Source organism: Aquarana catesbeiana, linkage group LG03 (assembly GCF_042186555.1).
Source record: "Aquarana catesbeiana isolate 2022-GZ linkage group LG03, ASM4218655v1, whole genome shotgun sequence".
Classification (NCBI taxonomy): domain Eukaryota; kingdom Metazoa; phylum Chordata; class Amphibia; order Anura; family Ranidae; genus Aquarana; species Aquarana catesbeiana.
The window spans coordinates 322970794-322997584 of NC_133326.1; the positions used below are offsets into that span (position 1 = coordinate 322970794).

The 26791-nt window shown below is 40.7% G+C and overlaps 1 protein-coding gene across 1 annotated transcript in view; it reads left to right on the top strand.

The window, feature by feature from the left end:
• The window catches only part of CDHR2 (cadherin related family member 2), a 245259-nt gene that overhangs the window by 188689 nt on the left and 29779 nt on the right, over positions 1 to 26791 (top strand). The window contains exons 26-29 of the mRNA XM_073620461.1: positions 20381 to 20458; positions 21559 to 21619; positions 24650 to 24774; positions 25492 to 25605. Of these exons, the coding sequence (XP_073476562.1) occupies positions 20381 to 20458; positions 21559 to 21619; positions 24650 to 24774; positions 25492 to 25605 (378 nt within the window). The remainder of the gene's footprint in view (positions 1 to 20380; positions 20459 to 21558; positions 21620 to 24649; positions 24775 to 25491; positions 25606 to 26791) is intronic.

Sequence of the window (26791 nt, forward strand, 5' to 3'; positions counted from 1 at the left end):
GGTTCACTTAATACTTAGTTTATTATGTATATAGTTCAGCATGACAAATAAAATGTTAAAAAATCCACACAGTATGACAGCAGGTGTAAAAGACAGCAAAAGACGAAAAATAAATAAAAAGAAATTACAGAAGTTATAGAATTACCCGAGCCATCCTGCCTGGCACCGACAATCAGCCACAGTAAAAATTACTAAGCTCACATATCCCCCATTCTCTTGTTTGATGTGAACATTAACCCTAGGTTCACACCCATGCGTTTTTTAGTGCGTTTTGCAGTTTGCAGAAATGGACTACAGTAGGGCTGCAACTAACGATTATTTTCATAATTGATTAGTTGGTCGATTATTGTTTCGATTAATCGATTAATCGGTTAATAACCTTAAAAAAAAGTGTGGTGTATAATTTAGTTAGTATGTAAAGTTTTTTTAAAAAAAACAATGTATTCTTAAATATCTCTATGCAGTGGTAAATATAAACAACCAACTATATGGTTAGGGAGCAAAATATTAAATCCACTCTGAGAATAACAGACAGAAGAGATATACTATATATACACTATTAGAAGAGAAATACAGTTTTTTGGCCAATTTGTTGTTGGGCAGATTAAAAAATACAAATTGCTGCAAAAACGAATTACATGCTTTTCTGCAGCTTCTCCATTGAAGTATATTGAACCAAAAAAGCACCGTTTTGCGTTAAAAAAAAAAAAAGTCCCTGACCCTTTCCAAATACGCAGAGTCTGAAAAAAAGTATAGTTGTGAACGTGTCCCATAGAAAACCATGTTAAATGAATTGTAGTGTGTTTCTGCAAAAAGCACCAAAAAACACAAAGATGTAAACCAGGTCTAAAATGTTTAGTAACATAATGGGGTTAAAAAAAACTAAAATGAGCCCTTTATAGTACAAAAAAAGCAAATGATCACTACTGTAAGGGGTTCTTTTTTTACTGTAGAACTGTGAAAGTAATATTTACAGTAGCGATTATTTGCTCTTTTTGTACTATAAAGGGCTAATTTTATGATTTTTAACCCCATTATGTTACTGGCCGATTAATCGATTATGAAAATAGTAATCGATTAATTTCATAATCGATTAGTTGTCGATTAATCGATTAGTTGTTTCAGCCCTAGACTACAGTCCATTTAACATGGTTTCCTATGGTACTAGATCACATCTATGCGTTTTGTGGCTGGTGTGTTTTTGGAAAGAGTCAGGGACTTTTTCCCCGCGATTTGCAGCTAATAGACTTCAATGGAGCTGCACCAGAAATGCAAGTGGTGCATTTTTGATGCGATTATTGATGTGTTTTGTGTTTTGCCGTTCTTATTTTACCACAGTATATAGCTGGTTGCTAAGCAGGGGGCCGGGAAGCTGGTCACCATGTCCTTAACAACCGATGAGTCATCAGCTGTCAGCAGAGTTCCCCGCTGAAGACTGAATGTAAAAAAAAAACAAATTGCTGGTAAAAAAATACGCAAAAAAACAACGTGGGGTTCCCCCCAGGTCCATACCAGGCTCTTCAGGTCTAGTAAGGATTCGGAGGGGACTCCCACACCAAAATGAAAAAAAATGGCGTGGGGTCCCCCCCAAAATCCATACCAGACCCTTATCCGAGCATGCCGCCCGGCAGGTCAGGAAAAGGAGGGGACAAGCGAGCACCTCCCCCTCCTGAACCATATCAGGCCGCCTGCCCTCAAAATGGGGGGTTGGATGCCTTGCCCTCATGTTGCCCCCATGTTGATGGGGACAAGGGCCTCTTCCTGACAACCCTAGCCAGTGGTTGTCGGGGTCTGCGGGCGGAGGGCTTATCGGAATCTGGAAGTCCCCTTTAAGAAGGGGACCCCCAGATCCTGGCCCCCTCTATATGAATGGATATCGGGTACATTGTACCCCTACCCATTCACCAAAAAAGCAGTGAAATGTAAGAAAAACACAAGAGCCATTTTTTGACAATTCCTTTATTAATAGCTCTGTCTTCTCTAGCCGTCCCTTCCTGTCGTCTTCTCATCCCCGCCGTCTCCTCCTCGCGCTGTCTTTTCCTGCTGTCTTCTCCTTTCCGCCGTCTCTTACCGCTGTCTTTTCCTTCCCACCGTCTCTTCCCACTGTCTTCTCCTTCCTGCCATCTCTTCCCGCTGTCTTCTCCTTCCCACCGTCTCTTCCCACTGTTTTCTCCTTTCTGCCATCTCTTCCCGCTGTCTTCTCCTTCCTGCCGTCTTCTGCTTCCCGCTGCCTCCTCCTCGAGTTGTCTCCTCCTCGAGCTGTCTCCTCCTCGTGCTGTCTCCTCCTCGAGCTGTCTCCTCCTCGAGCTGTCTCCTCCTCAAGCTGTCTCTTCCTGCTGTCTTCTCCTTCCCATCCTCTCTTCCCGCTGTCTTCTCCTTCCCGCCGTCTATTCCCACTGTCATCTCCTTCCCGCCATCTTCTCCTTGAGCTGGAGATGGCGGGAAAGAAGATGACAGGAAGAGATGGCTAGAGAAGGCAGAGCTATTAATAGAGAAATTGTCAAAAACCGACTCTTGTGTTTTTATTACATTTCATTTTTTGGTGAATGGTTAGGGGTATGACTTGAAGGGCCTGGTATGAACCTGGGGGGAACCCCACGCTGTTTTTTTCTCAAATTTCTTTGCTGGCAATTTTTTGTTTTTATTAAAATTAAGCTTTCAGCAGGGAACCCCAAACTCATCATTTGCTAAGGATGCGGTGGCCGGCTTCCCGGCCCCCTCCTTAGCAACCAGCTATATACAGTGTGTTTAAAGAGAAAAAAAAACTTAAACCACAAAATGCATGAAAACTGCACGCAAAACACATAAAAAATGCTGGTTTAAAAATGTAAAATGCACTTAAAAACGTTCCTGAAAAACACATTAAGCACAGCCACATAGATGTGAACCTAGACTCACTGAAACTTCTGACCTGTATCTGCATGACTTTATGCATTACTGGCACATGATTGGATGATTAGATAATTGCATGATTAAGCAGAAGTACAGGTGTTACCAATACATTTCAATCGTTTAGTGTATATGATCTACTATAATCTTAGAGCTATAGGCATAAAATTGCTGTTTAAGCTGTGTTTCCTCAGTCACCTCTCCTCCCACCCCCTGCTGATAAGAAAATTGAAGGAATGGTAGCACACTTATGAAGACATTTCTATGCTCTCCCATCCCATAGGCATATTTCTAATGTCAGACTGACAGCTTTGACAACAGATGCAGTAGGACTGACATGTGGGAGTTTCGGAAACTCAGCTCATTATTTTTGCTTATAATTAAGTTTTGAATGTCCGCATATGGTTGTTTGAATTTTCAATGTACATTGTCAACTGAAGTAAAAAAATCCGGAAATCAACAGTGATCACGACAGAATATTGGGGATTAATCTTTCAAGGGTATTAATTGTTGGTTATGTGATAAGATGAGGCACTGAGATCTTGAAGAATGTAGAATTCAACTTTACTTGCATAGGGGAACAGCATTACAGGAGAGAGCAGAGAGAAAAAAAAACATTCTTTCTGTGCAGAATATTCAGATAAACACCCCGATGCCAGTATATCACTACAACGCCATCTATAGTTCAGAGTGCATTGTACAAGCTGCTGCACTTCCAACACTCCTTCTCTAGAGCATGTGCTTTGCTATATGATGTTGAGGTTCTTCTGAAGAAGACTATGACATTCCTTTAACAATGGCTTGGTGAGTTCATCTGCAGTCATCTCTTCTGACTGGGAATTAATGATTGAATGTCGATAACACCTTGCTCTTAACTGTCCCTAATTAGATGATACTTCACGTTGATGCTTGGTCCTAGGAGTAATACATTCTGATTATGTCAGCTTTACACATCACTGATTGCCTTCAAAAACGGGAATGGGTTTTGACATGTCTATGCCAATGTCAATTAAAAGTTGGCAAATCCATCTGGCTTCTTGACATCCATGTGCTGCTGCAATGCACTCAGCTTCAATTGAAAGTGCAACAGTCATGTGATTTTGGCTAGACCAACTTATGGTTCCTTCCCCATGTTGGAAGACATAATCCCTTGTAGATTTGCAGTCTATGCAGTCTTCGACCCAATGAGCATCCGTATACCCAATTTAGGATTTAAAACTGCTGGTAGCCATTGCTTCAGTCGAATTGTTCCCTTTAGGTACTGTATCACCCTTTTTACTGTTTTCCAGTCATGCTAACAGGGTGCTTTTCTATGTCTGGTCCTGTCACAGTGACAATGTATAGCAGCTTTCCGATAGCTCTGTGGTACATGTCATTGTTGGTTAGCACATTTTCTGCTTAAAGTGGAAAAGAAAAGTCCTGCTAGATGACTTCAGGCTGGCCCCTTATGCAGGTATAGCTACTGTATGTAAAACATTAAAAATAAGTGCCTATACTGTATAAAATCCAGTAATACACTGTCTCACGCTGCTTTGCACATGCTCAGTTGCTCTCAATATTTAGGCATATTTAGGCACTGCCAAGTTTGTAGAGGCCGATCTGCTGACAGCCTTAAAGTGGAATTAAACCGTCTTATCCTTTACAGCTTCTATTTGACATGCAACTGCCATGGTCTGCACATGTGATCAGTTATGATAAAAGCAAATGTGACAGTTAGCAATCCCGGCATTCCAGGAATGTAACTATTTTTTGAAACCCTTAAATCGATGGGTATAGGTTTAGCTCTATGGTTTACTGCTGTTCAGGGGCTCTGAGCTTCAGCAAAATGGCAGAATCCAGCAAGAAGAAACAGGAGCAATGCTGGAAGCAATTTACAGCACGCACTAATTTTGATAGCAAAATTATTTATGTGGAGTGTATGTTCCTTGCTAAAGAACATTATTTTTTATCTAGTTGTTATAAGTAAAGTTCCGCTTTAAATGCTCTTTTGGTAGTTTAGATCTTGCATGTAGAATTATTCCAAGATTTCAGCAATTTTCTGACTTTGGTTGAGAACATAACTTCCATCTTCTTCCATCTCTATTTGGATCCAAAAGGGAGTGGCTGATGTTCCCTAGCTCTTTAATTAAAAAAAATTTCTGTTTCAGCTAATTGTAATCCCCTTACAACAAAATAGTTTAAAATGTCATCACTATAAATTAGGATGTATACTCACCTGTCTGAAAGAGGAACAGGGATCTACTTTGCTTTTTGAGAATCCCTCTCTCGTGAGTACCTAATTTACTTTCCCATTCAACATCTTTGCTTATGGCCATAAATGTTCTTTTGAAGTTTACACACAAGGTTGTATCCTTGCTCAAACGCCGGTGGTTGCTCCATGCAGAGATCTTCCTGTCAGGAGCATGTAATACTTCTGTTCCATGGCAGCTGCTGGTCTTATTGAAGCATCCTGGTTTTGACTGAGCTTATGATAGTTTTTGCAACACGTGCTTCAAGCTCCCTGTTTTCCTGCTTTGTTCTTGTGCCTTGACCTTTATCCTCGCCCAATCCCCACCCTCTCAGTTAGTTTGGATGTCCTTGTTATTGACTTTGAGTTGGACTTTGGACTGCTCTCAGAACTCTGCCTGCCTTTTGACCACAGATTTGATCCTAACTAATCTCTGAACGTCGCCTGCCCTGAACCCAGACTGTCTTTAGACCACTCTGCCTGTCTGACATCTAAAAGTACCTGACTGCTGTGCTTGACTTGCGCCTGCCCCAGTGTGGTGGCCAGGCGCTATAGCATTGTGTATATACCCGGGGGCAACCGAGTACCAGTAGGCCTGCTTGCCTTATGGGAAAGAGGGCTACTACAGGTGAAGAACATGGAGCAAGCTGTGGTGCCTGACCACCAATGTTATCTGTATAGGACAGCAGTTTTGACATCTAGGTGCTTCACTCTCTTATCCTTCCTGTTTGCAATACTAAGGTGCGTTCTGATGGTGGCGTGTTTTATGACAGAATGTTTCATCATAATCTTCTTCAATTTCCACAAATATAACTTGACAACTAATCTGGCCATATATTTGTGGATATTTCCTTCAGCATCTAGCTTCACTTTAAAAGTCCACTCGCTTCCTGTAGTTTTGCGGTTGGGGTGGTTCCTTGAGTGTCCAGGTTTTGTTTTCTCTAAGTCATTTTATTTCCTCTTCCGCTGCCTTTCTCCATTTTTTTGGCTTCACTTTTTGGGTGATTTTTCTGTCGTCTCAGGATGTTGGTTCAAGTATGTTATGTGTCTTATCAGCATATGACAGCTTGTGGGGTGGTATCCCCTTTGTCTCCCAAGTGGATCTTCTAATTTCAGGCTGTTCAGCAGGATTCAGCGGGGAACTCAAAGTGTTAGTAAGCGGCTAAAAAAAAAAAAATCCCAAAATTGGGTCCCTGCAGGATAATAGCATAATGTGTTGGTATGCATCACATACTAGCACATTATGAAAGACTTACCTCAGAATGAAGCCCTTCAGCGATGCGCCGTTGTGGCTCCTCAGCGCTTCCGTATTCACCTGTCTTCATTCCAGGTTTGCGGGCTTTGCAATGGGTGCTGCCGCGATTATCAGCTGGATACCGGAGATGCAAAGTTAACGTACATATTCGTCAGCACACCAGGAATCTTCATTTATCGAACAATAGACATGTACACTGACAAAAAATTAGTTTGTTTTCGTTTTATTAGTTTTTTGCTTTATTCGGAAATTCAAAAATTTGGAAATTCGGATTTTCAAATTTCCTACTTTCCCAATTTCCAAATTCCGAATTTCAAATTTCCGATTTTCAAACTTTTGAATTTCGAATTTCCGACTTTCCGAATTTCCACATTTCCGAATTTTCACATTCCGAATTTTCCAATTTTCGGAATTTCGAATTTCCGAATTTCGGAATTTTCAGAATTTGAAGATTCTGAAATTCAAAAATTCAAAAATACGAAAATACGAAAATCTGAAAAAAGAAATAAAATTTGAAATAATAACTAACTAATAATAACTAACTATTAAATTATAGGTATTGGAATTTCCTTTCAAATTTGGCTGTTTGTGAACGTAACAAATACAAATTTATCTAAAGTTCCGAATTATACGAAATAACGAATGTCGCATCTAAACAAATGGAATGGAACAAATTCATAATAAATAATAATAATATAAAGGTGTTATTATTATTAATTATTGTTATTTATTTTATTAGATTGTTACATTCCATTCATTTAGGTACGGCATTTGTTATTTCAGATGATTCGTAACTTCTGATAAATTCGTACTCGTTACGTTCACTAACAACAACCAAATTTGAAAGGAAATTTCAATACTATAATTTAATATTTATTATTAGTTAGTTATTATTTCAGATTTTGGGTTTTTGAATTTTCAGATTTTCATTCATATTTTTTGATTTTCAAATTTCCAAATTTTTGAATTTTCAAATATATGAAATTTCGAATTTCCGAATTCGAAATTTTGAATTTTTGAATTCGAAATTTCGAATTTTTGAATTTCCGAAATTTTTTGCAATTTCCGAAATTTCGGGTTCGGAAATTCTAATTTTCAGAAATTTTAAAATTTGGAAATTCGGAAATTAGAAATTCGGAAATTAGAAATTTTGGAAATTGCTGAGAGGCATGTTGAGTATTGTGCAGATCTTGCTTTTTGTCACAAAGTTTTGCAAATTGAAAAAAGAAAAAAGAAAAAAAAAACATTTTCCTTTTCTTTCTTCATTTTCAAAATCAAATGAGAGCTGCAAAATACTCGCCATGCCTCATAGCAAATACCTTGGGGTGTCTACTTTCCAAAATGGGGTCATTTGGGGGGGTGGTTTGTGCTATCTTGACCTTTCAGTGCCTCCAAAACTGTGATAGGTAGTGAGGAAGTGAAATCACCATTTTACGCCCTTAGAAAGCTCAAAGGCGGTGATTGGTTTCAAGGGTCCTGTACACGGCTAGGCTCTCAAAAAGTCTCACATGTGGTATCCCCGTAAGATGGTATTGGAATTTGGGTGTAATTTCACATATGCCCATGGCATGTTGGAGCAATATAACATTTAGTGACAACTTTGTGCAAAAAAAAAAAAAAGTTTGTCATTTTCCCGAAACTTGTGGCAAAATATAAAATGTTCCATTGGATCAACATGCCTATCAGCAAATAGCTTGGGGTGTCTACTTTCCAAAAAAAGGGTTCATTGGGGGGGGGGGGGGGCATGAAATGTCCTGGCATTTTATGTACAACATTAAAAGCTTATGCCACACATCACCCACTCTTCTAACAACCTGAAGACAAAGCCTTTTCTGACACTTTTTGTTTACATAAAACATTTTTTTTTGCTAAAAAATTACTTTGAACCCCCAAACATTAGATATTTTTTTAAAGCAAAGGCCCTACAGATTAAAATGGTGGGTGTTGTAAATTTTTTTACACAGTATTTGCGCAGCAATTTTTCACAATTTTTTGGGGAAAAAAAACACTTTTTTAAATTTTAATGCACTAAAACACACTATATTGCCCAAATGTTTGGTAATATATAAAAGATGATCTTATGCCGAGTACATGGATACCAAACACAACATGCTTTAAAATTCCACACAAACGTGCAGCAGCGTCAAACTACATACATTTTTAAAAGCCTTTACAGGTTACCACTTTAGATTTTACAGATGAGGTCTACTGCTAAAATTATTGTCCTCAATCTGACATTTGCGGTGATACCTCACATGCATGGTGCAATTGCTGTTTACATATGACACGAGACTGACACTTGCCTTTGCGCGTGAGCACTGGGGGGACAGGGATCCTTTTTTTTTATTATTATTTTTTTGCTTTTTTATTTTATTTTTAAACTATTCCTTTCATTTTTTATCATTTTTATTGTTATCTCAGGGATAGGGCTGGGAAAAAAATCGATTTAAATCTTGAATCGAGTTGAGAGGTCAAATCGATTCAAAATTTAAGCAAATCGATTTTTTTAGATTTTTTTTTTCACCGCGCCGGTCCCGAGGCGCTGCGGGCATGAGTTTTTAGGCGAGGCCGCGGCTTCGGCCTAGTCCGCGGCTACGGCCGGACGCTGCGGCCTCGCCTAAAAACTCATGCCCGCAGCGCCTCGGGACCGGCGCGGTGAAAAAAAAGCATACACAATAAAACAAAGTGACATTACAGTATAACAGTAAGACATACCATACCTGCAAAGCAAATATAATAAAACACAAAGGGAATAAAACATTACAGTTCTAAAATATAGTAACAATAGAGAGAGAACAATAGATATAGAACAATAGAGAGCAAACATAAGAGAGATAACAATAGAGAGAGAAGAAAAAAATATATTGTATATATTTTGTGTTTTTTTTTTTTTTTTTTTTTAAAAACTGTAAACTGTAACTGTAAATGTTCCAGGTTCTCAAAATGTGATGGCTATCTCATCTTTCGAGACCCTGTGTAAGTGTGCCCTAGGACTGTGCAGTGCTGTACCCTATGCTAATACTCAACTAGTGTGTGGTAGCGTTTGAAACAGTCACCGATGCAGAGACCAGGTTGGTCAAGACAGGAGGGACAAAAAAAACAGGTATTATGCCTAAATCCGCGTTTTCTGCAGACACTACATCTTATTTGGAGTGTTCTTTGGGCAGGGGTACCAGGGAGGACATACGGAAAATGCCTCTCATGCAGCCGGCTCACTGCATTTGCACTGGCAAGGTGGGGCACAGCAAGGCTGTGACGATCTCTTCCTGGAATTTAAGGAATGATCCGTTTTGTCCTAACGCTTTGTATAGCACATAAGCGTTCAGCAGAGCCAATTGGAATAAATATACAGATACTTTTTTGTACCAGCGTTACTGGCAATTAAGTATGGCGCCAACATCTGGTCATTGGAGTCCACCCCTCCCATGTTAAGGTTGTATTCGTGGACACAGAGGGGCTTCACAACAACACCAGTCGCCGTTGGAATTTTGACTGTTGTATCTGCGCGAAGGGAGGACAGAACAAAAACATTCTGTGTATCCCTCCACTTCCATACGAGCAAATTATTACATCTCAAGCAGGCTCTCTCCCCCTGTCTAAACCCCCTGTCTCCCCCTGTCTAAGTATGTGGCACCGTGCGATTAGATCGCACGGTGCCACATACGCCTATTCCACAATCAAAAAGATGACTAAAAAGTGGCATGCTTGTGTAATAATTGTCCACGTACAAGTGGTACCCCTTTCCGAATAAGGGTGACACCAAGTCCCGCACAACCTTTCCAGAGCTCTCTATGTAGTCAGGGCAGTTCTCGGGCTCCACGTGATTATCTTTTCCTTCGTAAACCAAAACAAATATGTAAAGCCTGTTGCCCTGTCACATAGCTTATACAACTTGACCCCATATCTGGCATGTTTGCAGGGAAGATACTGTTTGAAAGAAAAGTGGCCAGAAAACGTAATCAGGGACTCATCAACGCAGACAACTTGATCGGGAGTAAACAAGGCTGCAAACTGTTGGTTGAAGTGGTTTACGAGGGGCTGAATTTTGTAGAGTCGATCGTATCCAGGGTCACCCCGAGGATGACAGAGTTCATTGTTATTAAAATGCATGAACCGCAAGATCTGCTCATATCGTGACCTAGTCATGGAGGCAGAGAACACGGGCATATGATGAGTCGGGTCAGAGGACCAATATGACCGCAACTCACTTTTTTTTAGTTATGCTCATAAGGAGGGATAGGCCCAGGAAGGTCTTAAATTCAGAAACCGTCATAGGTTTTCAATCTCTGGCAAGGGTCAACTGGGGATTAGCGGCGATGAATTGACCGGCATACAAATTTCTTTGGTCCACAATAGATCCATAGCGATCTTCCGTGAAAAACAGTGAATAAAAATCAAGTGACGTAAAATCAACTGTTTCCACCTGAATTCTGAGTAGCCAGTGAATGGGGGAAGTATGGGCGTTGCAGAAGTGGTGGGCTCCTAATTAGGATTGGCAAATGTAGCGGGAAGGGCAATATGGGATTGATGGGCCTGTCTTTGTCTTCCTGGTGGCTGCCGGACACTACTTGTTATAGCCACCGCACCAGCTTGAACTGCACTTATGGGACTCGCCACATCACCAAGTGTTACTGCAGTGCTGGATGTACGACCAGGATGTACTAAGCTACTGGTGCTTGCCAGTTCACCAGAATGATGAGCGGCACTAGTACTTGCTCTCTACTCCATACGAGAGCCCTGCGGTTCTTGCACCTCAACAACAGCAGAAGAATGGGGTCGGGTACGCCTGACCTTGGCAGGGACCACTACTCCGTCGTCAGAGCTATCTGTCAAGGTGCCGTTGCTGTCTACTGGTTCAGATTCTGAGCCAGAATCGGACAGATGGGTGACTTTCTCTTCACTCTTATCTGTCAGGCTCAGAAATGTGTAGGCTTCTTCACTAGTGTACCTTCGATTGGACATTGTGGCCTCTAAATTTACTGGTACAACTAGTGAAACTCACAGGCAAAAAGAGCACCTGATTGTCAGAGCCTGCTTCAATAGCTACCAAAAAAACTGTTAGCATTTGCAGGGATCAGGCCTGACTTTGCGAATACTGCAGTTATGTGTTTTTTAAGTTGCAGTGATCAATTGATACTGCACATGGGTGGGCTGGGCTGGGCGGAAGGGCTAAACGCAGGTGCTAACAGGTATCTGGGCTGATCCCACTAACCCTGCATTTTTGGGAACCCTAAATTACCGGGGACGCTAGTATAGATCAGATCAAAGATATTGATCCGTTCAGACACTATACTAGTCAGGGAGGTATATGGTGTGTGCATGGGTGTTAGGGCTACTGGCACTAATCTGACTGTCCCTGGGGCTGACGCTGACCCTGATTCTAAAACCTGTACTTGGGTGCGATCAGGGGGCTAAACCTTTATTCAGCAATATATAGCGGGTACCCTGACGCTATAAAAACCTGACGGTAACAGTAACAGCTAACTAACTGGCAAAATAGCGTCACCCGTGACACTAATACGAAGATCAGAAAATAGATATGTACACTATATTAATAACACTGGTGACAGGGGGTGAAAGGGTTAACTGGGGGGGTGATCAAGGGGTTAAACTTTTATTAGAGGGGGTACCCTAAACCTACCTGGGCCTACTACTAACTGCCCTAATGGTGATTATTGTCACAAATTACACCAGTACAGTGATCAAAGAAAAATATGAAAACTGCACTTGGTGACACTGTGACAGGGAGTGAAGGTGTTAACTGGGGGGGGGGGCTGAAATTGTGCCTATGTGTACTGTGTCAGTGTAGTATTGGTGCAACTCATGTTTAGGTGTTCTCTCACCTCTCTGGAATGGAAAAGAATTCCAGAGAGGGAGGTGACATCACTTCCTCTGCCTATGTTTACACTTACAGGCAGAGGACAGTCTCGCATTCGACAGAACCCATCACCAGGTCCAGGCCAGAAATCATTGGTCTAGGCGTGGAGACTAATTGGTTCTGAAGCAAATCCGATCGCCGCGGGTGAGCCGGGTGCGTACATGCGCCCCCCCTAGGCGGCCGTGCGGCCAACATACAGCTACGACGCTTCGCCCAGGAGAGCCAACCTGGCGCAGTATAACTGCGGCGGCTGGTTGGGAAGTGGTTAAGCTTTGACAAAAAAACTGGAAGCTGATTTCTATGCAGAAGTTGCACCAGATTTTGCACTCTCTAGTTTTAGTAAATGAACCCCTGTCTTTTGCACTGAAATCTATTTCTGTAAAGAAGGTCTCATTGCTGGTCATGTGGCTTGTTGCACTTGAGTCTATGCAACAACCACGTGGTATACTACTGAGTCACTAAGGGTGCCCCACCGTGATGTGCCTGCAGTTTCCTTTATGACTGCCTAAACTCTTTCTCATGTAGATGGCTAACGCATTCGCTGCTCAACTTTCCAGGTTGAACACTCCTTTTTCAGGTGACTAGGCTTTTTTACAGCAAAAACATGCTCTGCATTCTTTGCTTTGTGCCCTCACCTCATGCACCTTAAGAGCTTTCTTGGTTTCTACATTGCAAATATTATCCCTTCTTCTGTTATATTTAATTCATTTTTCTTGGGCATAGTCTAGTGTTAATTTCTGCTCAGCCTGGCATCTAGAGGGTTAATAAGGGCATTATATGACTCTGGAAGGCTGCATAGCAGTAGCATCACCACATGGTTATCTTTAATTGCCTCTCCAATTGCACATAGTTCTACTATTTCTAGCATGGCATTCACATGTTCACACATTTCCTTGTCTTTTTCAAGCCTCTTCTTATATAGATTGTGTAACAGATATAGTTTACTGTTTAGGTTTGAACATTCATGCTGTTTTTGTAGTGCAGTCCACATACCTTTGGCTGTATTTTCAATTCTTTAATTAAAGTGAGACCCGTAGGAGAAAATGGACAGAGGAGCTGGATGACTAGGGGAGGAACAGGGTCAGGGAATGGTCAGCTATTTTTTTTTTTTTTTGCCACATCAGCGAAAAATTTTCCCCGGGAGTAATTATTCAATTATTTAAAATTCAAATTCTTCCCATCATTTCATCACATCATAGTGGCAATTAAGTCCATAAATTGACAAAACAAGGATAATCCAAGCAGTATTTGTTATACCTATTTCCAATTAAATCCCACCCGAGGCGCCCCTCCTCCCCTCACCCAGCCCCCCCCCATTCCCGAGACCATACCCCACCTGTTACCCCCCCCTTCTTCCCCTCCAAACTCCTCTCGTCTACATCCATTTCTGCTTCCCTAAGCTCCTTTCCCCGAAGCGGCGACCCGATCTCTAATCTAGGTAGTCCATATCTCGACGGCTCTTAGGGATTCCTCAAAGGCCGCCATTTTCATTTCTTCACTGAACCTTAAATATTCTAAACTATAGATATCGTTAATTTTGTTAAACCAGTCCCTCATCGTGGGTCTTTCTTTCTTTTGCCAGTACTTAGTTATAAGACTTTTGGCCGTATCGGTGAGATGTGGTACAAGCGTTCTCAGAGTAGTAGTGGGCATTTCACTCATATGGAATAGACAGACCCAAGGGTCATCGGGTATATCGATTACAGTGATATCTTTAATAAATCCCCTCACGTCCCTCCAGAATATCTTAATTTCCGGGCAGAGCCACCAAATATGGGCCATTGACCCTAGTTCTTTACAACCCCTCCAACAGTATTGTGAAGTTTCATTTTGAAATTTATGCACACGGTCCGGGGTCAGATACATTCTAGCCAGACATTTAAAGTTTAGCTCTAACATTTTACAGTTAACCGAGGTAGCAGAAGCTCTCCTCAGTATCAATGACACTTCTGGGACTGTGAGCTTTCTTTCTAGTTCCTTCTCCCATTTTCCAATGAAGGCCAGGGCTTCTGTGCTCCCCAGCTCTATCAACACTTTAGAAACCCCCCTACCTATCTTTATCGATACAAATTTTCTCTAGTGGGAGTAGGTTATCGGCTGATCTAATTGGTAGAGAATCTATAAAGTGGCTCGGTTGATTGTACCGCCATGAGTTGATGACTAACAAATTTTTCCTATCTTTGAGCTCTTGGAATGTACATATTTTATCCTGGCACATTACATCTTTTAGTTGTATGTTTTCTTCCAATAACCACTTACCAAATCACTCCTCTTTCCCTGGTGTAAAATAATCTGAGTCCTTGAGTGGAATTAAAGGTGAGTTGAACCCCCAATGCTCCCTTTTGTGCAGGGTATCCCATATATTAAGTGCGTGTCTGGTGATTTCATGTGTTTCAGTGCTATATTTTCTTAAGTGAGGTGGAATCCATATTATTTTATTCAATTTAGTGTCACTAATTTTATTTTCCATTTTTACCCAGTGTTTTTCTGCATTGTTTTTAACCCAATCTATTACCCTAGCAAGGGCAATAGCTTTGTGATATTTACGGACATCTGGCGCTCCCCATCCCTCTTTGCCTTTAGCTTTTGTCAGTTGTGTGAATTTTAATCGAGGTATTTTTCCGCTCCAAATAAATCTTAAGAACATTGAGTGTAATCTTCTAAGGTATGATTGTGGGAGCATTATTGGAAGCATTTGCATTTTATATGTGATTTTTGGCAATAAAACCATTTTATAGATATTTATTCTCCCCGCCCAGGATAACTGTCCGTGTGAAATTTAGAATTTAGAACTAAGAATTTAGTTCTTGCTTTACCTCATTGAGGAGCGGTATGAAATTTGCTTGAAAAAGCATCTCCAATGATGTAGTCATTTTGACCCCTAAATAATTTAATTCTTTTTTCCCCCACAAGAAAGGGAAGTGCTTTTGGTATGAGGGATCTCTAGTTTTACTGGTGTTGATATCTAGTGTTTCTGATTTAGTCGGGTTGACTTTGAAGTTAGATAACTTCCCATATTCTAATAGGGTGGCCATTATATTCGGAAGGGAAATCCTCGGGCGTGTTATATAAAGCAAGATATCGTCCGCAAAAGCAGCTAGTTTGTATTCATCTTTACCTATCATTACCCCACTGATATCCGGATTCTGCCTAATCTTAGAAAGAAGGGGTTCAAGGGATAACACGAACAGCATAGGGGAGAGTGGACACCCCTGTCTTGTGCCATTGTACATGTCAAACAGTTCCGACAGGACTCCATTTATCCTCACTCTCGCTGTAGGTCTGGAATATAGTGCCCCTATCCATTTGCGAATCCTGTCCCCAAGGCCAATCTCCTCCAGTGTGCCCATCATGAAGTCCCAGTCTACTCTGTCGAATGCTTTTCAGTGTCTAATGACAGAAGTAGGCCTGGGACTCCACTCTTCTTCATTTTCTGTACTACTAGGAGGGTTTTGATACTGTTATCGTGTCCCTGCCAGCCTGGTACAAACCCGACCTGGTCAGGGTGTATGATTCTATTTATTAACTGTTTCAGTCTTTCCGCGATCACTTTTGCGAGTAATTTTGTATCCACGTTTAAGAGGGAGATAGGCCTGTAGCTGGAGCATAGTGTACAGTCTGTCTTCTTTAAGAATAATAGCTATGTTAGCGGCCAATGCTTCTCTTCTCATTTCCCCTTTATCTCTAATGTCGTTCATATAGGAGCACATTTTTGGTATTATGTAGTCCTGATATTTTTTATAGTACAGAACCGTCAGCCCATCAGGGCCTGGGCTCTTACCTACTTGCGTCTCTTTAAGCGCCTTTCTCACTTCAACCTCAGTGATAGGGGCCTCTAAGGAGGTTTGTTCCCTTCCGGTTATTTTAGCCATTCCAATATCTTTTAAATAATTTTTGATTTTCACACGTTTTTGCTCCCTCTCTTCAATGGTATCGTTTTTGTTTATAGCATATAGCCCCCCGTAGAATTCCTGGAAAGTTGTCGCAATATCTACAGTACCTGACCGCAAGATTGTTTCCACAATTCTCGGCGACAGGGTACTGTGCATGTCGCGCTGGCTCGCTCATCGGGAAAGGAAAACTTTTTTTCCTTTCGCGATGAGTGACAGGCAGTGCTGACAGCTGGTATGAATCCTCAGGGGGAACGCCGCGTCAAATTTTAAATAAAAAACTGGTGTGGCTTCCACCCCAGAGACATACCAGGCCCTCCGGGGTCTTCTTCCGACTTCAGTGGGTCTCCTTCCAACTTCTCCCAGTGTTCAGCCTCTTCTCCCGGTGTTCGGCCTCTTCTCCCGGGCCCCTCCGCTATCTTCTTCCAGCTCTTTTGCCAGCAGGGGGCCCGGTCTGCTGCCGCTGTCTTGTCGCCGCTGTCTCATTGCTTCTTCTCCCGGGCCCCTCCACTATCTTCTTCCAGCTCTTTTGCCAGTGGGGGCCCGGTCTGCTGCCGCTGTCTTGTCACCACTTCTTCTCTTCTTCCGATGTTGACACGACGCTCTCTCCAGCTGGAATGCTGTGTGCGAGCTACGGAGCCAGTTATATAGGCGGTGACTCCGCCCCCTTGTGACGTCACGGTCCCAGCATGCGCAGGGACTCTGGCGTCATAAGGGGGCATGACCCCAGAGTCCCTGCGCATGCTGGGACCGTGACGTCACAAAGGGGCGGGGTCACCGCCCCCTATACCAGCCCTATACCACAATTCTACCAAACCTATGCTGTGCCCATACCAACCCTATTCTGCAGTTATACTGAACTGTCACTGCATTTGACTCACATCTACACTAGACATGTGCAATTCATTTAGTTCCGAATTCGTTTTTTGATGAAATTCGACAAATTTGTTAATTTGGGAAATATTCGAATTAACGAAAAAACCCGTTTAACAAATTTTTTGAAAAAGTCATACATTTCAAAATGTGTAAATTCGTAAAATAAGAATAAAAATCCGAAAATTCAAAAGAACGAAAATCTGAAAATAAGAACTAAAATCCCAAAATTCGAAAACCTAAAAATCCGAAAATCCAAATTAACTAATATTAATGGAAATTATGGATGGCCTCAGGGAACAATTTTAATAAATAGATAAGGTCAATTAGAAGTTGTACCATCATCCAGAAATTTTTAGAGATAAAGGGGTTGGGAGCCTGGTTCCCAGCCAGGTACTTACCAAGCCCAACTGCCCCCTAGCTCCTTGTTGAGTACCTGGCTGGGAACCAGGCTCCTAACTAATATTGATAACTATTAAATTATAGGTATTGGAATTTCCTTTCAAATTCGGCTGTTAGTGAACGCAACAAATACAAATTTATTCGAAGATACGAATTATTCAAAATAACAAATGCCGCATCTAAACTAATGGAACGTAATGAATTATTAATAATAAATAATAATAATAAAAACTTTTTATTATTATTTATTATTATTATTAATTTGTTACGTTCCATTAATTTAGATGCGGCATTCGTTATTTCGGATAATTCGTAACTTCGGATAAATTCGCATTCGTTGCATTCATAAACAGCCAAATTTGAAAGGAAATTCCAATACAGTGGAACCTCGGATTGCGAGTAATGCGGTTAACGAGCATTTCGCAATGCGAGCACTGCATTTTTAAAAATTGTAACTCGGTTTGCGAGTGTTGTCTTGCAAAACGAGCACAATTCAGGCCAAAGTGGTGTGCAGTACCGCTTTTGGCCTGAGGTGGGGGGCGCCGAAGCCAAGCAAAGCAGAACGACGCGTTTGGAAAGGCCCGAGTACAGCACTTCTGACCTTGGCAAATCTCAGGTATGTGGTATTGCATGCAGTATTGCATCCCATTGAAGTCAATGTGGAACAAATTTTTTTCGTTTCCATTGACTTCAATGGGAAAACTCGCTTTGATATGAGAGTACTTTGGATTTTGAGCATACTCCTGGAACGGATTATGCTCGTAATCCGAGGTTCCACTGTACCTATAATTTAATAGTTAAAATTAGTTAGTTATTATTTTGGATTTTCTAATTTACGGATTTTCGAATTTACAGACTTCCGAATTTCCGAATTTTCGAACTTCTGAATTTCCAAACTTTCGAAATTCCGAATTTCTGAATTTTAAGAATTTACAAATACCGCATCTAAACGAATGGAACATAACTAATTAAAATTTTTCGTAGTTACGAATTTATTCGACATAACAAATTTCGATCATGATGAATGACCCAAAAAAAAAACGAAAAAACAATGAAACTAAACCAAACAAAATTTTCAGCAGTGCACATGTCTAATCTACACTGTACCTGTACCACACCTATATAGCACCTTGACTGCATCTTTACTGCAACTATACTGCATGGTTGTTTACTAAAACTGTCGTTAAGTGCATCACTGCTTCTTAACCACTTCAGCCCCAGAAGAATTGGCTGCTCAGTGACCAGGCCGTTTTTTGCGATACGGCACTGCATTGCTTTAACTGACAATAGCGCGGTTGTGCGACACTGTACCCAAACAAAATTGACGTCCTTTTTTTCCCCCAATAGAGCTTTCTTTTGGTGGTATTTGATCATCTCTACAGTTTTTATTTTTTGCGCTATAAACAAAAAAAAAACGACAATTTTGAAAAAACCCCCACAATATTTTATACTTTTTGCTGTAATAAATAGCCCCAATTTTTTGTTAAAAAAGCAAATTTTTCCTCAGTTTAGGCCAATATGTATTTTTCTACATATTTTTGGTAATAAAAAGCGCATATTGACTGGTTTGCGCAAAAGTTATAGCGTCTACAAAATAGGGAATAGATTTATTGCATTTTTATTTATTTTTTTACTAGTATTGGCCGCGATCTGTCATTTTTATCGAGACTGCAACATTATGGTGGACACATTGGACATTTTTGACACATTTTTGGGGTGATTAACAATTATGCAGCAATCAGTGCTATAAAAATGCACTGATTTCTGTATAAATGTCACTGGCAGGGAAGGGGTTAACACTAGGGGGCGATCAAGGGGTTAACTGTGTTCCCTATGTGTGTTGTAACTGGGGGATGGGACTGACTACAGGAGATGAGAGATCGTGGTTCCTAGCTCGTAGGAACTCACAATCTCTCTCTCCTCACAGAACTGGGATGTGTGTGTTTACACACACACGTCCCTGTTCTGCCTCTCGTGACTGCCGATCCCGAGCATCGGCACACCCGCTGTGCAGCGGGCACGCGCACCTGCTATCCCGCTTATAAGGACCGACGTACAGCTATGACGGTTCGCAGGATCATTCTGACCTGCCACAGTATAATGACGGTGGCTGGTCAGCAAGTGGTTAAAGAGCCCCAACGATAGAAGGCAGGAGAGCAACATGAAGGACTGCCCCCTTCAGCAAAATTATCCTAAAAGTCCCTTTTGAGCCTTCTCCTCTTTCTTTCATTTTTATGGACAGTGCACATCCAGTCGGTCTAGGCCTAACATAGTTGCCAGTAATGCACTTTGGTAGTATAGTCTCCTATATTCAGTAAATTAAGCTTTATTACTGCCCACTGCGGCACTTTAGGTGACCTTGCTACTGTTTATGCTGATCTGGGTGGCAAGTGTCATCTTATGCCTAGTCCTTATTACTAATCACTCTATATGCTAAATTGTGGTGTTACCCTTTTTAATCCCATTTTCATGGTTGCCGCTTTACTTACCATATTGGGTGACAATATATTAAGTTTGCCTTTACTAATTGGTTCAGTGCTTGTTTTCTTGGACATGGTAATATTACTGGTTGCCAGATATTACTTTCATTGATACCTATGGTACTGCATGCTTTGTACACTCAACCTAGTGTGTCAGAGGGACTGAAGTTCTTATGGAGGTTGAGGCAAAGAGCAGAGGACCCATCTTAACCAGTGGCTCCTACAAGGGTAGTGCTACACTGGTTAAGGCTTGTCCTCTTATCAAGATTAATCTTTTGGTTCCCAAAGTGGTCTAGATAAACTCTTTCTCTGATTCAAAGTGCTTTGTAATAATCTACTTCTGCTATTGATAGGTCTTGAAGTTCCTATAACCTTCACTTTTGATTCCAGTCTTCAGTATTGTTCTACATATCATTAGGCTGGTACACTTTAAAAAAATTGTAAGCTCAGAGTGTTCTCTTACCAATTCTTGATTCTCTCCATTAGTGCCAATGCACGAAGCATCCTCTCAGTATACTGTCTGTTCGCCAATGGGACCGCCATAGCACCAGATGAACTCAGCAGGTCAGTATTAAAGTGCATAGTAAAAAAAAAAAGCTTGCTTTGTGCACACTTCTCACAGTCATAAATGTAGAAAATTCTTTTAAATAATATTATTATTAAGTCTGGGTCCTTGTGTTTAGTGTTTGTGTTACATTTATAAGATATTAAGTATTACAAGATATGCTAGTCTCATAAAAAAAAGGTGGTTCTTAATATGTCATTATTTGGTGTAATTTTAATTTTAGTAGTACCTTTTCATGCACCATACACATTAGCTTTTCATCATCCAATACTAATAGTTTTGAACAATTCAGATGGTGTAAGAGATTACAAGAGATAATTTCAGAACAACAAAACTAAGCAGAATTAATTATTTTTAACAAATTCCCTGCATAGCAGAGGTAAACCCAGATGTATTGTCAGAGTATGTGTGGCAAGGGTTGGATGTCGTTCTGCTTACAAATATGCCTACCAGCCCTCATATCTTCCACTTTGAATGACTTTTCCTTTATAGATCTGTTCCTGTTTTGTATGACACTGTGGAGATTTGCTGCACTGTCTGGTACCCATCAAGAATACATCTTCCAAGTGGGGACACAGACAGCAATAAAAAGTTGACAATGTTTTTAACATTATGCGTCATTATTCAAAACGAAAAAGAACGTTTTGGTTGCAGTTAGGCGTTAAAGTGACCCTGCCACTATTCCCAAAGTACTCGATGGCAGGCGCCCTGCAATATAATAGGCTGAATACTCATTTGGTGGGTGGCATAGTAAATCTTTACTTGATTTAGGAACTCCTGGTGCCACTACTATTTGATACTTTTGGGGGGCAGGGTTTGAGGAACAGATAATATGTCTCCTGACACTGATATTGGACACTTTGGAGTGTGGTGGATAGCGTGTCCTTTGCTGCCACCCCGAAATGTTAGATAGTAGTGGTGCCCGGGTGCTCTTGAAGCGGGCGAAAATATTCCTTGCCACCTTCTGGACAGGTAGGTACTAAGCCTATTCTTTTACGAGGTGGCTGCCATTGAGTAATTTCAGGATAGCAACAAGGTTTGTGTTTCTAGTGCGATAATATGCATTATGTGTCACACTTAGAACCTTTTTTTTCCCCAGAATTATACAAGGTAATGAAGATGCTCTACGTACCCTATTGTCATACGGCCTCACTCTCATTGTAAGTAGTTCACATCTTAAAAACCCATTCAATTAACTTTGTTTTATTTCCCCAGTGTGATATTGAGCACATGCAATAAGCTTTCTCAAGAGGTTGCTTGGGGTTTCTTGAGCTTTGGCTGATTAACCGCCCATCTGATGGTGCCTGCATAATTCTAGGTCCAACAATGATCTTTTTAATCTGTCTGTAAGGATGACATTTTGACCACCATTCTAAGGGGGGATTCTTCTCACTTACCGCCCTTGTAAGGGTGGCATTCTTTGTACTGATTCCCAATGTAAGGGGGGCATTCTTCCCACTGATTCCCAATGTAAGGGGGCAATTCTTCTTACAGATTTCCAATGTAGGGGGGCATTCTTCCCACTGACCCCTAATGTAAGGGGGCATTCTTTCCACTGACCACATTAATACTGTAAGATATAGCAGATGTTTATGAGGCCTGAAATTTATTTTAAGGGTTTCTCTAGGGCAGGGATATGCAATTAGCGGACCTCCAGCTGTTGCAGAACTACGAGTCCCGTGAGGCATAGCAAGACTCTGACAGCCACAAGCATGACACCCAGAGGCAGAGGCATGATGGGACTTGTAGTTTTGCAACAGCTGGAGGTCCGCTAATTACATATCCCTGCTCTAGGGTAAAATGATTGAAAACGGATGATCTAGCGGCAACATTACACAGTTTTCCTACCTCATATCTTGGCCATTCAGCTGCAGCCTGCTTTAATACACAGATGAAAAAATCTTATATTCATGTTGGTTTCTCTGTCATGGATTAACCATTTGCCGACCGCAGCACGCCGCTATACGTCGGCACAATGGCAGCAGTGGGCAAATGGGCGTACCTGTACATCCCCTTTAATTTGCGGGAACATCCCCTGTTATTGGGAGCAGTGATCGCTGTCATGTCAGTGGTAGCCCATCCTCCCCACAGTTAGAACCACTCCCTAGGACACATTTAACCCCTTGATCACCCCCTAGTGTTTAACCCCTTCCCTGCCAGTGCCATTTACACAGTAATCAGTGTGTTTTTATAGCACTGATCGCTGTATAAATGACAATGGTCCCAAAATAGTGTCAAAAGTGTCCGATGTGTCACATGATAAAAATCGCAGATCGCCGCCATTACTAATAAAAAAAAATAATAAAAATGCCATAAATCTATCCCTTATTTTGTAGATGCTATAACTTTTGCGCAAAACAATCAATATACACTTATTGCGATTTTTTTTTTACCAAAAATATGTAGAAGAATACATATTGGTCTAAACTATGGAAAAAATTTGTTTTTTATATATTTTTTTGGGATATTTATTATAGCAAAAAGTAAAAAATATTGCTTTTTTTTCAAAATTGTCGCTCTTTTTTTGTTTATAGTGCAAAAAAAAAAAAAAAAACGCAGAGGTGATCAAATACCACCAAAAGAAAGCTCTATTTGTGGGGGGAAAAAAGACGTTTTGGTGTAACATCTCACGGCCGCGCAATTGTCAGTTATAGCGACGCAGTGCCGAATCGCAAAAAGTGCTCTGGTCAGGAAGGGGGTAAAATCTTCCGGGGCTGATGCAGTTAAATAACTGAGTATGCATTGCAGAACACCTCGGTGCATTTCGTTTTCCTATGTTTGAAACACATTTCAAGCACAAGTCAGAGAATGATGACACTGATGACAGTTCTGAAGCTCTGCTTGACCTGCTTTGTGCTGCATTTCTCTGAATGCAGCATGTCATTTTGAGATAAGTTTGATTGAAAGCAAATCATGCCAAATGCTGCCTGTGTTTGTAAGCAGTGAGCATTGGAATGCAGTATTGGACAGCAGTGCCTGTGTACAGACCCCTAAAAAAGTGCCCCACGCACTCTAAAGTTCTTCATTTAGCCTAGGTTCATATCTATGCGGGAGTGGGACTGTGTGTAAATCACATGCTTTCCTGTAGAGGCAGCAAAGATGCACAGCTGTTAGCAGAGGTGTGGGGGTGTCATTAATCCTTAAGGGCACCCGTACACATCAAAAACCACAGCGCACTGCGGTTTTAGCAAAGGTTCAAGAAACTTTTCATACTTTTCGATGGGCTGCTGTGCTCATGCAAATATAGCCATAGAGAAACTGCATAAGTGTGAACCTAGCCTTAAAATGTTTCCTGATTTGAGTGTTGAAAAAAGTTTTCCATAAATTTTAAGAGATTGAAGTCTTTATTGTATAATGAATATTTAGCCAGTGAGTAATTTCTTATGTGAGGTGATTCTTATAATAAGGTGTAGATCAGTGTTTCTGGATTCCAGTCCTCAAGGCACAACAACACGTCATGTTTTCAGGATTTCCATCAGATGAAACGACTGTGATAATCACTAAAGCAGGCCATACATGGTCGAATTTCGAACAAATTTTCTTTTCAAAATCAGAAGGTTCGTTTTTTTGTGATCCTATGATGCCACCATTGATTTTCGAAATTCGGCCGACCAAGCCTTCAATTTCACCTCAAGAATTTTCGTGGGCGGGAATCTTCTTTTCTCTCCGTAAATTTTCTTTTCTTATCACATTTCTCGCATGATTCTCCCATCATTGATTAGAAAATCGTTCGTTTTTCAAAAAATTTCCAACATGTCCCATTCCTCAAATTTCATTGCCGCACGAAAATCGGCCGTTGTTGCAGTCCACTAATGGTGCGAAATTCGTATGAAAATTCTTTGATACGATTTTCAAAAGAAAATTATTTCGAAATTCGAACCATGTATGGCCGGCATTAGGCAGTGAAACTGATCAAATCACCTGTGCAAAATAATGGAAAGCCTGAAAACATGATCTGTTGTTGCACCTAGAGGACTGGAATTAAGAGTTATACAGTACATGTTTTTAATAGGAAACTTGTGCAATGAGTCATGCAACACAAACCATACCACTGTATTCGTATGTTATACGTTCATGGGATCAGTATTCGCAAATAGCAGCACTGACATTCAAATATGAAGATATATTTCATTGGATATGTATATAATATGCATATTATATATCACTTATATATCATTTTCTTCAAACAGGGAACATCTGAGACTCCCCTGTCAACAGGAAATACTATACTTATTGGAATCATTGCAGGCCTTTGTGGTGTTGTGATCCTTCTTATCATCATTATGATCATCTCTTTAGTCTGTATGAGGAAAAGGTACTTGGGTTCTGTAAACAAAATCTTGTAGATTATTAATAAGCATTTGAAGAGAATCAGTCATTATTGGACCAATGTAAGAATGTTGTAATCATTCATAAAGCCCAATTCCAGTTTGGACAAAATAGTCTAAGGCCAGGTTCACATCTCTGCATGTCCACATTGAAACCACATTGCACAACACTGCACCGCATCCCATAGGTCTGGCCGTCTGAACAGCTTCACTGATTAACATTGGTTCTTATGGCATATGCATCGTTTTGCTTTAAAATGCATGCATTAAAATGTGAACAAGGCCTAGATTCGGTTCCAGCCTCCTTAAAAATAAAGTGGCTCTGCTATTCTCACCCTATCTTCAGCAATGTTCCCTGCAGACTCACCCATTCAAGAATCCATTGCTCCTCCTTTTCCAGGTTGAATAATGCCATTCAAGCCATGTCCTGTAAATCCGTGAACCAGGGTGTTATAATTCCACCTGGAACTAAACATACTGCTGCTGGATGCTGCTGAGAGCAGTGCCATATGATTATGTGGTGCTGCTTTCTCCAGTATTTAGAATGCCTCACTGGGGGAGCAAAAAGAAGAAAAGACCCAATCTTGTTTCTCTAGAGTCTGTTCTGTCACAACAGTCACAATCGTAGGACATAATATGTCCAGATCTATAATCTAGTAACAAATACATTTTATATATATAACCTCTGTGTTTTATCTTTAAAGTCATAAGAGGAAATTACGAGCTGTCAAAGCTTCCAAAGTTGCAAAATCCTTACCTGGAGAAGCTGTGCAAGGAGTAGAGGCCATACCTGGTACCAACAAATTCAACTCTGATGGGTAAGAGACTGTAGTTGCCTAAGGATTTCATATCATATTACAAGAATAGCCTGTTCGAATTCAGTCATTTAAAATGATAAACTGCTGGGCATTTATTTTTGTCACTAATATCTACTGTTCTGTGAAAACGTATTTGCCCCCTTTCTGATTTTTTCTTTTTTTTGCATATTTGTCACACTTAAATGACTCAGGTCATCAAACTAATTTTATTATTACACAAAGATAACCCGAGTAAATATAAAATGTCGTTTTTAATTAATGGTTTCATTTATTAAGGCAAAAAAGCTGTCCAAATCTGCCTGGCTTTATGTGAAAAGGTAATTGCCCTCTAAACATAATAACTGGTTGTGCCACCCTTGGCGGCAACAACTGTAATCATGTGTTTGAGATAACTGGCAATGAGTCTTTCACATTGCTGTGGAGCAATTTTGGCCCACTCTTCTTCGCAGAATTGTTTTAATGCCGCCACATTGGAGGGTTTTCCAGCATGAATGGCCTGTGTAAGTCATGATACAGCATCTCATCGGATTTTGGGCTTTGACTAGGCCACTCAAAAACCTACATTTTGCTTTGTTTGAACCATTTGGAGATGGACTTGCTGATGTGTTTCGGATCATTGTCCTGCTGCATAACCCAAGTGCACTTGAGCTTAAGGTCAAGAACTGATGGCCGGACGTTCTCCTTTAGGATTTTCTGGCAGAGCTCAGAATTCATGGTTCCATCATTTATGGTAAGTCGTCCAGGTCCTGAAGCTGCAAAGCAGCCCAAGACCATCACGCTATCACGGTATTAATGAATTAATTAATGAATTAATTTAAAAACTGCATCTTGGATTTACTTGGGTTATCTTTGTGTAATATTAAAATGTGTGTGATGATCTGAATCATTTAAGTGTGAGAAATATGCAAAAAAACAAATCAGCAAGGGGACAAAGGGGGCAAATACTTTTTCACAGCTAAATATATATATATATATATATATATATATATATATATATACACACATACACTATTTCTCTCAAATATTGTTCACAATATGACCCCCCCACTACATTAAAACTGCACATTTTAGAGTGGCCTTTTATTGTGGCCAGCCTAAGGCACACCTGTGCAATAATCATGCTGTCTAATCAGCATTTTGATATGCTACACCTGTGAGGTGGATGGATTATTTTGGCAAAGGAGAA